Source organism: Lepidochelys olivacea, assembly GCF_965140295.1.
Source record: "Lepidochelys olivacea isolate rLepOli2 genome assembly, chromosome: 3".
NCBI lineage: Eukaryota > Metazoa > Chordata > Testudines > Cheloniidae > Lepidochelys > Lepidochelys olivacea.
The window spans coordinates 146,493,561-146,508,247 of record NC_140413.1 but is presented as its reverse complement, the minus strand read 5'-3'; the positions used below and the strand labels follow the sequence as shown (position 1 = coordinate 146,508,247).

General features: G+C 41.1%; 1 protein-coding gene across 1 annotated transcript in view; it reads left to right on the top strand.

Moving 5' to 3' along the window:
- Positions 1-14,687, top strand: part of EIF2AK2 (eukaryotic translation initiation factor 2 alpha kinase 2) — a 42,770-nt gene that overhangs the window by 18,763 nt on the left and 9,320 nt on the right. Inside the window, exons 5-13 of the mRNA XM_084625225.1 lie at positions 1,939-2,065; positions 4,532-4,614; positions 5,549-5,645; positions 7,172-7,206; positions 7,380-7,469; positions 8,076-8,195; positions 11,567-11,686; positions 12,978-13,170; positions 14,401-14,526. Coding sequence (XP_084481351.1) covers positions 1,939-2,065; positions 4,532-4,614; positions 5,549-5,645; positions 7,172-7,206; positions 7,380-7,469; positions 8,076-8,195; positions 11,567-11,686; positions 12,978-13,170; positions 14,401-14,526 — 991 coding nt within the window. The remainder of the gene's footprint in view (positions 1-1,938; positions 2,066-4,531; positions 4,615-5,548; positions 5,646-7,171; positions 7,207-7,379; positions 7,470-8,075; positions 8,196-11,566; positions 11,687-12,977; positions 13,171-14,400; positions 14,527-14,687) is intronic.

Here is a 14,687-nt window from a genome sequence, read left to right as displayed (position 1 = left end):
AGGGAGCCGCCTGAGGTAAGCGCCACCTGGAGCCTTCACCCCGCACCTCCTCCCACACCCCAAGCCCCTGCCCCAGCCTGGAGCTCCTCTCTGAGCCTGCACCCCAACCTCCTGTCCCAGCTCGGAACCCCCTCCTGCACTCTGAACCCCTCGGCCCCAGCCCGGAGCCCCCTGCTGCACCCCAAATCCCTCACCCCTGCCCCGCACCCCAGCCTGGAGCCCACTCCTGCACCTTGAATACTTCATCTTTGGCCCCACCCCGGAGCCCTCACCCTCAGCCCTCACCCTCTCCTTCAACCTGAACCCCTCATTTCTGGCCCCATCCTGGAGCCCACACCCCTTGCCGGAACTCTCACCCCCTCCCACACCTCAATCCTCTGCCCCAGCCTGGTGAAAATGAGTAAGTGACTGAGGGTTGGGGAGAGTGAGCGACAGAAGGAGGGGGGAAGGAGTGAGTGGGGGGTGGAGCCTTGGGGGAGGGGCGGGGTACGGGGAGGGGAAAGGTATTCAGTTTTGTGCGATTAGAAAGTTTGCAACCCTATTAGGGAACAAGGTATCAAAAGAGGTATTGAAACAAATTGATAAATTTAAAAAAACATCAATTCATCAGCGACACATCCAATAGTTCTGAATGAATTAAAGAATGAAGTGTCAGAGCTGCTAACAAAAAAATGTAATTAATTTAAATTAGCTATTGTAGTGGAGGGTATGAATGTTGTGCTTATCTTTTTCACCTTTCTCTGCAGCGTGGGGCATGGGTCACTTGCTGGAGGATTCTCTGCACCTTGAAGTCTTTAAACCACGATTTGCAGACTTCAGTAGCTCAGACATAAGTTAGGGGTTTGTTACAGGAGTGGGTGGGTGAGATTCTGTGGCCTGCGTTGTGCAGGAGGTCAGACTAGACAATCATAATGGTCCCTTCTGACCTTAAAGTCTATGATTCTATGAATAATGTGGTAGGGTAACAGGAATGTCTAACGAAAGAGCCCTAATTCATAGCAGGTACATTTTGGCGGAAATAATTAAAAATAGAATTATAAAACACTTGCATGAACATGGAAAGATACGCCCTGATCTTGCAAATATGTGTGTTTAAAGTTAATGGGACTAATTGGGTTTAATGTTAAGCATGTATTTGAGAATTTTCAGGATCAGTGTCTTAGTCTGGAATCTATTTCCAAACTGTCTTTATAATTCTTATTACCCTGTCACAAATCCATGCTCTTTTTTAGCAAAATGACTTGCCATAGCAGTATTTTTAAGTAAAATACATTTAGTAGTTTATTCAGGGTGAGAAGTGCTTTATGTTTAAGAAATGCTTTTTAAATTGGTAGCTTTCAAACTGATTTCAGTGCTCCTTTAAAGAAAAACTTGCTTAATTCAATTATGATTTAAAAAATAATCTTACTCTTGTTTAATTCTGTTAAGATTTTTCACAGAATCTGTCCTGGTAAATCAAACACAGACTTTAAAATTCTTCACCACAAATGTTTTATTCTGTAGAATGTGCTTTAATCAGCCTGCGCTCTCGCACTCTCTCTCTCTCTCTCTCTCTCTCTTTTAAATAATATACTATTCTAGGCTAAGTTGTTGTTACAATTTTGCAGTTTAAAAAATACCTTTACAAGGAACTAATCTTAAAATCTACATTCAGGGTTTTCAAATGACTAGTAGTTTTGGGTACCTTATTTAAGATGCTTTATGGGACTGGCTCCTCAGAAAATGCTAAGCCCTATCTTCTAAAAATCCGACCCTTTTAAGGCATCTCAAGTTAGATGACTAAAGTTATATTTGAAAACGTACATATGCAGAAGAATATTGAAGAACTCTGTTCTTCCTAGAATCATTTCTACATGACATTAGTATTCAAAATCGTTAACATTAGAATTTGCCGTACAGGATTTATGGATACTGTTTTATTCTCTATTATTCTTACAGATTTTCTTTTAGCTGTAAAATTGGTGACCAGATTTATGGTGAAGGCACTGGAAATGATAAAAAAGCTGCAAAACAGGCTGCTGCAAAACGTGCATATGAACAGTTAAGATCTCAAGAAACGTCAAGGGTATGTATTGCATGTAGTCTGTATGTAAAGAGACGACTGGCTCATTCATCTTTTGAAGCAAGGTCCATCATCATTTGGTTAAAAACTAGTCTGGTTTGTTTCCATTTGAGGGAGAAATAATCTTTGCCTCATAGATTTATGTTGGTGGTGCTCCACTGTACGGTAGCTAAAATTCACAGTGTCTGTATAGTCAATAGCTTATTGTACCCCAAAAAAAAAAATCTGTATCTCTAATTGCATATTTCAGTATATAGTCCTGTGAGTTATCATTCAGTTAAAGACAAATGCATATGACAAAAGAATTTATGAAAAAATATTTCACTACAGTTTTCTTTAAAACTTAACTAATATACTGAAATGGAATTCTCTCGAGCATAGTACAGTGCTGCTGTACAATTACTAAGTTTTCTTAATTATATAGTTCCTTGCATTTGTGTTGGATGTGTTTAATTTGCAAATCAGAATTATTTTTTTTAATCATATGGGACCTGAGCCTGCAATGTCAGTGGAATTCAAGGGAAGTCAAGGTTGCTGAGCACCTCTTACACATGCCTAACTGTGATATCACACTTTTTGCTTTTACTAAGTGAAAACAAAGGGATGGAAAAAGGCTAAAACTCAGTTATTACTTACGACTAAATTTTCAGCCAGCTCTAAATTTGTAATGCAAACTTTGCATGCTTATCACCTTGCATGCCCAGTTACTATATAGATGGCAATTAGATGCAGAAGCCTGTTTATGCATACACTTCTATTTTTCCACATGCAAAATTGCATGTACAATTACCAGCTCTGAAAAGTTTGCCCTCAACTAATGAATACTGTTTTTTGGTCCTAATTCTTAATGGGGCCTCATCCTTGCATCCCTTGTTACTCTTGCAAATGAGGGCATGTACTATAAATGTCTCCTGGATTCGTGGTCAAGATCTGGTCATAAGATATTTACAAAACTCTACTTTTGCTGATATTTAATTGCAGGTGTGAAAAAGGATGTAAAATTTTAAATACCTGGGGCAAAATCCTGGCCACACTAAAGTTAATGGAAAAATTCCCACTTCAGTGGGGCAAATGCCTTCAATTTCACGCCAGTGCTTTACAGTTAAGCATGTGCATAAACTACTCCTGAGGGAATTTTGCACCAGAATATTAAAAATTCTGTACATAATACTTTAAAATTCTGCAAATTTTATTTGTCATTAAAAATGGGGCTCCAGCATGGCAGTGGGGAGCACAGGCCACTGGCTGCATTGAGGTGGGAGATCACTCTGAAGCTTTCACCTCCGCTGGTAGGGGGACTCGACAGTGAGGCTGCACCCAATGCTGACACAGTCCAAGGGCCGAGAGTGGTTGGGCAGACTCAGCCCAGCAGGATCCAAATGTGGAGGGGCTTAGTGTGTGTGTGTGTGCGGGGGGGGAATCCAGGTCTGGGGTGAGAGGTTTCTGTGTGGGGGAATCTGGGTGAAGGCGGCTCAGTGGAAGATTTGGATGCACAGAGGCTCGTTGGGGGTGCCGGGTGCAGGGGCAATGGGGCTTTGCAGGGGATCCAGGTGAAGGTGGTTGGAGCTCAGCAGGCAGGGTCTGGATGTGGGGAGATGGGGCTTGGTATGGGGTGGTGTCTGGGTGCTGGGGGAGTGGGGCTTGATGGGATGGAGATCCAGGTGCAGCTGGTTGGGGCTCAGTGGGATAGGAATCTGGGTATGGGGGTTCATGGGAGGTGGGTGTCCAGGTGTAGGGAGGTAGGGCTTGTCAGGGTGAAGGTTTGATGGGCCTGCTTAATGGGGGAGCACCAGCTGCTGCCGAGGGGATGCCGCATGCCGGGCGCCCACTTCCCCCTGCGATTCCCCTGTGCACTCTTCTTCCCAATCTCATCCCTCCCCCTCACCCCCACATTCCCCTCACCCCCCTTACCCAGGCCCACCACAGGCACTCAGGGTTGCACAGAAAAGAGGAAGGTTCCCAGCACACAGAAGGGGAGCCCGATTGGCACTAGGACTCAGGAGATGGCGTTCAGCTGCAGAGTCAGCGAAGCCAAGAAGCAGCCTCCTGCAGTGGGAAGCTCTGCGCTTGCAGAAACAACGGGGAGGGGCAGTGGCACGTAACCCTGTTTGCCCCCCATGCCTCACCCCTGTTGGGAGGGGCGAATCTCCCCCAAAAAACTGCGACCATGGTTGTACCCCCTCCCCCACGTGGCTGCTTTTTGCTTCCCAGTCGTTTTCTGCAGGGAAGCACAGGAATTCTGCGGGGGGCGGATGTTTTCTGCGGGCGCGTAGTCACACAGAATTCCCCCAGGAGTAATAAACGTCTTCCCCAGCTGGGGCTTTAGTGTTTAATGTACTTCCAATAACTTTTTCTGAAACTCCATTGTTTTTGTCATTTTAGAATGTTGTCATTTGTAGTAGCAAAGCTTTGACTGGTAGGTATCGGGTATTTGGGTTTTTTTATATATATATATATATACACACACAGGCAGGGAGACACACCGCTGTTGCCAGTTCTGCAAATAGTCTACTTAGCAGTTCCAGTGGAATGTCAAGCTGGTCATCTGCAAAGTAAGTTGGAACCATTAATATTGTGATGTTTAACATAAGGCATTTGCTTATAATTCAAGAACTAGTTGAGAGCGGTTAAGCAAAATCTTTTGCTGTCTTTTCACTTGTGAATTAATCAGTTGTATTTTAAACCTGTTTCTTTATCTACAGATCAAGAATACAGTTTAATTGTGCATTTGCATTTAATTTTTTTATATTTCTTGTAATATACTTTATGATACACAGATTTTTTGGCTATCCTGAATGCTTTCTTGTTGAGCACCAGTAATTATTTTAGAAGCATTTCTGCTTGATGTGAAAAGAAGAGTGTCACTCCATTGAAGTTTTCAGTAGCCATTTTTGTATTATGACACTGCTTTGTTTAACGGATGTCAGTTCTTTTCAGTAATTTCTGTGCACAACATTATAATTTCTGCTATACCACTTCTCTCTTCATTCTCCATTAATCAAAAGAGGCACAACGTATTCATGGAGAATGAAGAGAGAAGTTGCTAGCAGAAAGAAAATGATGGTGAGAAATTTTCCAGTCTGTGCTGGGACCCCTTGGCACCAGCCTATTGTGCTTGATGGTTAATTTGGCTCTGGTATCACCACTTTACTCTCTCTGATGCCCTGTGTAGTGTTAAAGAGCAGCTATATTTTGTACCAGCGGTGGCCTCACTGCATTGAAATGAACTCTGTACCTAACCTACCTTACCATAGTGAGAATACATAACTAACATTTATAAATCACAGTGACATAATAGGATGAAATCCATTATAGAAATAAGTATTTTATAATAAAATGTTATTGAATCACAAGAATTGTGTTACAAGTGAAGTTTTGTATTTTAAATTAATTCACATAATCCTTTTTCTGTGGTATCAAGAATTGTAGTTTTGATTTAAGAATTGTTTGAAGGAGATATATTGAAATCCATTTTTCCCCTTATAGTGGTTCTGATTCTGCATCTAAAAATATCAACTCAGATGGGAGCTTAGTAAATAAAATGAATGACCTGAAAGTAGATGAAGATTGTTCATCTCCTCAGGTACAGTATGAAAGCCTTTATTCCTTTATCAACTCAGATGGGAGCTTAGTAAATAAAATGAATGACCTGAAAGTAGATGAAGATTGTTCATCTCCTCGGGTACAGTATGAAAGCCTTTATTCCTTATAGTTAAATTTTAGACTGTCATTATTTTACTCCTGTTCATAATTTTCACTTTTAATGAAGATGTGGATAACAGAGCTACTATCTCCAAAATATTTAAGTTGCACATAGGTAAAATTGGATACTTGAGGCTGCTAATGTCTGTATCTAGTTGTTGAAGTTAGTATGTCCTCAGATACTTTGCTGGAAGTGGAATGTGGCCCTAGTGCAGAGTGTAATAGTTCATCTCTTGAGTGGGATAAACTCTTTAGAGTACACAACATGAGGTCTCTGCTCCTCACTAGCTGCCTGTTAACCTTGAACCACTCCCAGAAAGAAACATACGTGGTTTCACTCCGCTTTGTGATCCGTGTAGGTGGCCTGTTGTGTCACTGACGTCATGGGGGCTAAATGCAGGTTGAGCCGTTGGCCTGTGAGGGTGACAATGCTGGACTGGGGCCTAAAACTACCAATAAATTGGAGCCTAATCTTCTGAGATTGCTTCACTCTCTCTATTTCACTGCAAGAGTTAAGAACTGCTTCCCCTAGCAGCCTGTTAGAGCCTGAGTTAGGGGAGTTTCAGAGCATAGTGCATTATCAATTTTCTCCTCTACCCACAATGGTTATCGTTACAAAATATATCTGAATGTTATTTAAAATGTTCATTATCTTTTTACCATCATTCTCACTAAACATACAATAGGTCAGATTTGCTGCTGGCTTAAACAGGCATACTTCCATGGAAGTTGATGGATCTGTGCTTGTACATTGAATGTAATTGATGCATTTTGAGAAGAATCATGATGTCATACTTAGAGCTGGGGGACATTTTTGAGCCAAAACGTCTTTCGGCAAAAAGTGTAGATTTGGCTATGCTGAAACGCTTCTGGAATTTGTGTCAGTTTTGCTAAATTGTTTGGTGTACCGTGTATATATATATATATATATATATATATATTCTGAAAACTTGAAACCTTATTTTAGCACTTTTTAAATTAAATGTTATTTTTTCAGTTCAAAATGACTTTTCAGTTTGAAATTTCCTTTAATTTTTAAAATCTTAAAAAATGCTCAAAATAGAAATATTTAGTTTTAGCTTGAACTAAATGTTTTGTTTGATCAAAATGAATTTTTCCCAACTTCTGATTCATCAAAAAGTTTGAAGAAAATAGCTTTGGGGTTGACACAAACAGGTTTTTTTTTTCCCCCGGGATTGCCAGCGAACTCTGAAAAATCCATTACTCACACAGCGCTAGTAATATCCAAGTTTCATGAGGAATTTAAACTGAAGGTTGTCATCAAACAGATGAGCCAACCAGTCTAAGTATGGATTTGGACAGCTGGTAGCCACATCCAATCCATATTAGAAAAATAATCATCATTCATCAAACAGTGAATATGTTTGTTTTTCTTTTTTGATATAGGCAACTCCCAAAAATGCTGCCATGAAATCTAAGAGGTACGTAATTACTTTGTTTTTAAATATATATGTTCTGAAATTAATATTGCAAATCCTGTTTTAGTGGCTTTGATACTTGACTAAAACATGACACCAAAAATATTTCCAGGTAAATTTCTTTTCTGTATTCATATGTTACAAGGTTTTATTGTAAATTTTCTTTTTTCTCTAAGAAGAGAGATCGCAACTAAATTGGCACCTTCGTTCTCAGGACAGCAGGTCAAGGAAGAGAAAAAGGAAAACAAGTACACTAAGGATGAAAGGTGAGAAGGAGATTTTAAGTAAGAGATGTATAGTTATTGCAATGATGGGTTAGATTTCCCTGACTAACAGTTTTGCATGTTTATTGCAAAACAAAGAAAGGGGGAGAAGGAATTCTATTTACAAGCATATGCAAACTGCCACTTGTGGGTGAGGTATAGGGTATTTCCTATAATAAGAATGTTTGTATTTGGCATTTGTGCAGCTCTGTAGAATGTTTCTTCATTTTTTCCTCTACCCCGAGAAATGGCTGGTGCTACAAATGTTGTAATAGAAGAGGTTATTCAAAGAAAATAAGTTGACAGCTTCTGTTCTTATGAAAATTCCAAATGTAAATGTTATGAGTATGTAAAATAGTATAGGAATGCCTCTAATCCAGGGGTTCCCAAACTTGGTTCACGGCTTGTTCAGGATAAGCCCCTGGTGGGCCGCAAGATGCTTTGTTTACCTGAGGTTTGAGTATCTCTTGTAAGATGATGCTCAGCGTCTCTCAGGAGATGCTCTGCAAGTTCCAGAATCAGACCCATACTTTCCAAAATTAATGTTAGGGCTGATTTTGCTAAAATTATTATTATTATTTATTATTTATTTATTTTATTATTTTAAAGATTTATCAAGGATTTTGAAGAGCTAGAGCGAATTGGCAGTGGTGGATTTGGGAATGTTTTCAAAGCAAAACAAATTATTGATAAGAAGTACTATGCTGTCAAACGAGTCACGTGTAGCGAGTAAGTACTGTACATCTGCTTACTTTTATTTGAAAGGACACTCTCAAACAGTTTCTGTAGATGAAACTGTTTGTTTGTAATAATCCCTTAAAAGTTTAAGTAACTTTCCTTTACAGCATTGTACATTCTGTCTGACAAATATGTTTATTTCTCTGTTCTCAGTGGAGCTGAAATGAGTGTGCTGTCTTCTGATGTTTGCTTCTCTGTGCACTAGAATTGTAGTCCAGCACAGCATAGGAAACAGGATTTGTTAACTTGTGCGCGCTCTCTTTGTTATTGTTGTGCCAATATTTAAAAAGAGAAAATGGGATGACCAGGTAATCATAGGGATGTCAGCCTGACGTTGATCCTGGGCAAGATGATGAAGCGGACAAAAGGGCATTCCTTGGATGCATAAACGGGAATCTCAAGTAGGGATAGAGAAGTTATTTTACCTCTGTATTTGTGTGATAACCCCCAGGGTACAATCTGGACAGTGGAACTGTTGTGCCCCCTTAACTCTCTAGGATACCTCTCACACTGCTCTGCTAGTGAAAAGCAGCCCCTCCAGGTTTTGCTCTCACATAGCCATTAGCGTGTGAGAGTCACACCCTGCAAAGTCACATGAATGCTCTTCCAGCCTCTCATAAACAGATATAGGGCAACTCCTGCATATCTCTCAGTCCCAGCCTTGCACCCCAGCAATGCGTGTTTTACACGGTTCAAGACCTTCTTGATCAATGCAAGCTCATTAATTAGTCTGCCATTCCATCAATGGGTAATGGATATGCACCAGCCTTTGTTAACCTGAGTAGATTCCTCAAACCCTTCAATGAACCACACTGGTTTACATAAAACATTAAACAAGTTTATTAACTATAGAAATGTAGATTTTAAGTGATTATAAGTGGTATAAGCATAGAAGTCAGAATTGGCTTTTAAAAGAAATAAAAGATAAAATTGCAAGCTAATTCCTAAACTTTTTCATGTTAAGTAAAATTTGAAGCAAACAGCTTTTCTCACCCCTCCGGATGTTGCGGGCAGTTCACAGTTCTTAATACACAGTCTGGATTCCCTTCCCAGCCTGGGACCAATTTCCCCAATTCAAAGTCTTTCAAGCAGCCTTGTTTCAGTAGAGATGTGGGAGAAGAGAGGTGTGACTGAGTGCATGGACCACAGTGAGAATGCTATACTCAGGGTAGACTGCAAGGAATAGGGCAGACAATCCCCACAACTGGTGGTTTATTCTTCAGTTAGATTAACCAAATCAGTAACAAAACAGCTTCTGTAATACCATGCTGCTCTCCAAGTAGCCAAATACAGTCCCCTTTAAGCATTCCAGCCCTTGACCCCTAGCTAGACAGCCTCGTCTAATATAGTGAGAGGTTATTGAAAACCTGATTCACCATATGTGAGGTTCACCAGTCCCAAAGTACCATGAAAATGATTAAATGATTGGATAATATGCCTTATAGTGATAGACTCCAAAGAGCTACATGACAAATTTCTGTTCCCAATAAAGGGCTCTTCAGTCTAGCAGACAAAGATATAACAAGATCCAATGGTCAAAAGTTGAAACTAGACAAATTCAGACTGGAAATAAAGTGTAAATTTTTAACAGTGAGGAGCAATTTATCATTGGAACAATTTACCAAGGGCTGTGGTGGATTCTAAGCTGGAAATGGCCCACCTTGATTATCATACACATTGTAAAGAGAGTGGTCACTTTGAATGGGCTATTACCAGCAGGAGAGTGAGTTGGGGGGGGGGGGGGTGAGAAAACCTGGATTTGTGCTGGAAATGGCCCAACTTGATTATCATACACATTGCAAGGAGAGTGATCACTTTAGATAAGCTATTACCAGCAGGAGAGTGGGGTGGGAGGAGGTATTGTTTCATGGTCTCTGTGTATATAATGTCTTCTGCAGTTTCCACAGTATGCATCCGATGAAGTGAGCTGTAGCTCACGAAAGCTTATGCTCAAATAAATTGGTTAGTCTCTGAGGTGCCACAAGTACTCCTTTTCTCTAAGCCACTGGTAATCTTTAAATCAAAATTTGATGTTTTTTCCAAAAGCTATGATTTTGTTCAAACAGGAATTATTTTGGGGAAGTTCTGTGGCCAGTGTTATATAGGAGGTCAAACTAGATTATCACAGTGTTCTCTGCAGGCCTGGGAATCTATAAATTTGCAGAACACTTGGTAGATTATCTATGAATGGTGATTACTGCTTTTATAAAACTTGTCAGCTGCAGACTAACAGATTTATAGAACATTTAAAGAGACAGAGTCACTTTGAAAACCACATTTGTGTCTGAAAATGTTTGAACTGACCAGTAGCAGTTCAGATGACTATACACTGGGTGGGGGAAATCCTCCCTCCCTGTTTTTTCCTTTGTGCATTTGGCAACACTCTTTATAAAACCAGTATAATTGTTTCTTTGTCCTCGTGTCACTTGCTAAAAATACCATTATAAACGTCATCAGGGGAGCATAAAAAAACTTTTCTGGACATTCTAATTTCTGATAAAATGCCGAGTAATATTTATTTTAAATAATCAATTAAAAAACAAGTTGTAAGTGTCTCTTTAACAAATCATTTTAAGGATCTCCTCCTCCATGTTATTTACAACAGTTTCAGAGCAACCTTTAGCCTAAATTGCTTTGGTGTCTTATTTTAATGAGTATATTGTATTACTAAATGTTCTTCCAGGATATTTCCTATTTTCATTCACATTGCACTCCTGAGAAGTAAATTTAACATTTTAAATGTAAGCCCTATATGTTCCTCAAATAAAGGGTCACATTTGGGCCCCATCGGAGGTTGAAATTAATTCATTGGACAACCCTACAATAATCAAAGTAGGCCCCAACTCTGCAAATAATCTTGCATATGAATAGTCTTGCTGAGCTCAGTGTATGTAGAGGGACTACTTGCAAATTAAAAGTTATATGCTCTAGTGTTTGCAGGATCAGGGTCTTTGGATGCTTAATTTTTCCGTGAGAGCATTAACTCTATGCTTTGCTTATCTGTTGTGTTCTTATGACCAGATAAGGTATTAAGTACAAGAACCTGAGTTGGGGTGCGGTTCTCCTTTCAAACATTTTCAACAGGGTTCAAACACTTGAGTGCTCAGGATAATAGAGCAGACAACAGGCAAAACACAAGAACAGCCTGGCAAATGAAACGCAGCTAGTAGATACAATTTTCAGCTTCTCTTTAAAAATTAAACAGTGATATTGACTTTTAAAATAATTTAAAATAGATATTTAATCCTGAAGGTTACTACTGTTGCTTGATATCCTGTCTTCAATTAATCTTATTGTTCATTTTATTAAGAAGTGTCAGTTCGTCGGTGTTGGGTAATGAGAATTTTTCTTTGTTTATTTAGTAAAGTACAGCGTGAGGTACAAGCATTAGCAGAGCTTGCGCATGAAAACATCATACGGTATTACGCCTCTTGGACTGGGAAAGACTTTCTCAATTCTGAGAACAGTTCAAGCCTTTCAAGGTGAATAAAAATGAATTCTGTAGTGTAATCAATGGCTCTTTATCTGGAATAATCAGATTATTTTTTCCCTATTGCAGATTTGTGTGGCAAAAAATGAGTGAATTACAGATCCCTACACGTATATTTTTTCCATCTAATAAAAGAAGAAAGAACATGAAAAATATTTAACATCAGGCAGTATGCTTAATGAACGATGTATATGTACATGTATATCTCCTTTTTGTTGATGAATTGCCACTTTTTTGGTGAACAGTATGTGTCGCAGATATGTACACTGACATTTAGGCCTAATTTGGAATGGTGTCTTATATTGAAGCCAAATCAGTAGCAGGATCTTCAGCAACTAAGAGAGATGGTATTTGCATTAGGATTAAAATGCAGGAGTTATTTTTTCTCAAACCAGCGTTTCACTCACTAGATCATGCCCTGTCCCATGGTATTGTTCTGCCCCACCTTGTGGGGCCTACTGGCTGCTCAGCAGAAGAGCTGACTCAGAGTAAGTGTACACAACAGCCCTAAGTCAGCCTATGTTAGGTCGACTTACAGCCACTGCAGTAATTACTGTCCACACTACCCTCCTTCTGTCAGTGGTGCATGTCCTCACTAGCGGCGCTTCCACCTCCTGAAGAGGGGCATTGTGCGAGGCTGAGGGCCAAGTATCTAAGCTCCGCGTAGCTCCCCACTGGGAGCCCATCTGTCCCCACTTCCCCAGGCTCTCGGCTTCCTGCTGGGAGCTAGGGGGCAGCCACCCCAGGCTTTTCAGCTCCCGGAGCGGGGAGCCTCTGGGCACAGCCTGGCTGGGAGCAGGGAGCTGGGGGCTCCAGCATGGAGCTGTGAAATTGACAAGACAGCCAACAGCTGGTGTAAGTAACCGCAGCATCTACACAGACACTGTGTCGCCCTAACTACACCGACATAAGTGCTATGCCTCTTGTGGAGATGGAGTTGTTATTGTCCGTGTAGTAGGACACTTACATTGGCAGGACAAAGCTGTTGTGTGTACACTGACATAATTAGGATGAGGTAAATTGCCTTAAGTCAGCCTACTTAGTGTAGAACAGGCTTCAGTGGCAGGCAGCTGGCTGTTTGGGAGCTAGGATTGACTCCAGTGCGATCACTGGCAGCCCCAAGCCTACCTGGAGTGGTCCTAAAAAATTAGGGACTTTTGGCCACGATTGTGGGGGCCTGCAGCCAAATGAAAGGTTGGAAACCAGCAAACCATTGGACCAACTGCTTAGGAACAATTATGTAGTGCTGTTTTTAATAGTGTGATTTAATTTTACTCTTACAGACCGAGGCCAGATTTTCTATGTGATTGCCTTTTTATCCAAATGGAATTCTGTGAGAAAGGAACACTGGATGGCTGGATTGATGAAAAGAGAGGGAAGAAAAATTACCAAGATGAGTCTCTCATCAAATTTAGACAAATAGTGACAGGAGTGGAATATATTCATTCTAAAGGGTTTATTCACAGAGACCTCAAGGTAAGCAGAACAGATGATTGTTGTGTGGGTGGACAGATGTAATGAATAAATGTTTGGAGGATCAGAAAATGTTGAACTGTTGTTTTATTTTCAGTGGGACTCCATGTGAGCATAAGGGTCTGTCAGTGTGTGTAAGATTGGGAATAAAATCACAAAGTGCTTTTGAATGTGAAATGCTGTATACTAGGTATATATTAAGTTTCAAGTTTGAGTTCAAAATCAATTTTAATAAATCACATACAACACATCATATATTTTAGTGTACTGAAGTTAATGCCCTAGGGAGCAGTGTTTTTCAAAGTTCGGGTTGCGACAGAGTACTGGCATGTAAGGCACTGGATTGCCTTGTTCAGCACCCAGGGAACCTAGTGGCTCTGGTTAGCACCGCTGACCAGGATGTTAAAGTCCCATCGGCGGTGCTGCCCAGCTAAGGCAGACTAGTGCCTACCTGTTCCGACACTGCGCTGCGCCCCGGAAGTGGCCAGCAGTGGGTCCGGCTTCTAGGCAGGGGGACCACAGGGCTCTGCATGCTGCCCCACCCCAAGCACTGGCTCCGCACTCCCATTGGCCGGTTCCCGGCCCCTGCAAACCTGGGGCCCCTTCCTGTACCCCAAACCCCTCATCCCCTGCCCCACCCCAGAGCCTGCACCACCAAACCAGAGCCCTGACCCCCTCCTGCACTCCAACCCCCTGCCTCAGCCCTTAGACCCCCCCCCAAACCCCGAGCCCCTTCCTGCACCCCAAACCCCTCATCCCCGGCCTCAGCCCAGAGCCCTGACCCCCTTCCACACCCCTGCCCCAGCTCAGAGCCCCCTCCCAACCCTCTGAACCCCTCATTCCTGGCCCCACCCTCGTACCCCAACCCTTTGGTCCAGCTCTGAGCCCCTCCCACACTCCAAACCCCTCATCCCCAGCTCCACTGGGTCGTGGGCATCAAGAATTTTCTTCAACTGGGTCACCAGAAAAAAAGTTTGAAAACCACTGCTAGTACTTAACTGTATGTGCAAATGAGAACAATTAGTTATTATGGCAGTCATGATTTCAAATTTTGACTAGTGTGTTTAAAATCTCATTGTTAAACCAACAGTTTTTATTTTGATACATAACTCCTAATCATTTCCTTGACTGTTTAGCAACTCTTCCACTGAAGTACCCTATGACTGATTTTTTTCCTGGTGCTAAAAGTTTGTAACGTGAAACTGAGACATTTTTTTCAATTGTCCTTTTTAGCCCCTCAACATATTCATATCTCGTGAAAATAAAATAAAAATAGGTGACTTTGGACTTGTAACTTCAATGACAGATGACCTACGGACAACAGAAAAGGGAACAAGATCATATATGAGCCCAGAACAGGTAACTGTTACTGCAGGTTTAATAGTAAGACATCAGAAGATATGAGTGTCTCCATAGTTATCCTTGCATTTAAGTCCAGATTTAGCCATCCCTGTCCTAATTTCTCCAGTACTAAACCAGTTGCCTAAAGTTTTCCAGGTGTGATCCTAAACCAGGATAGA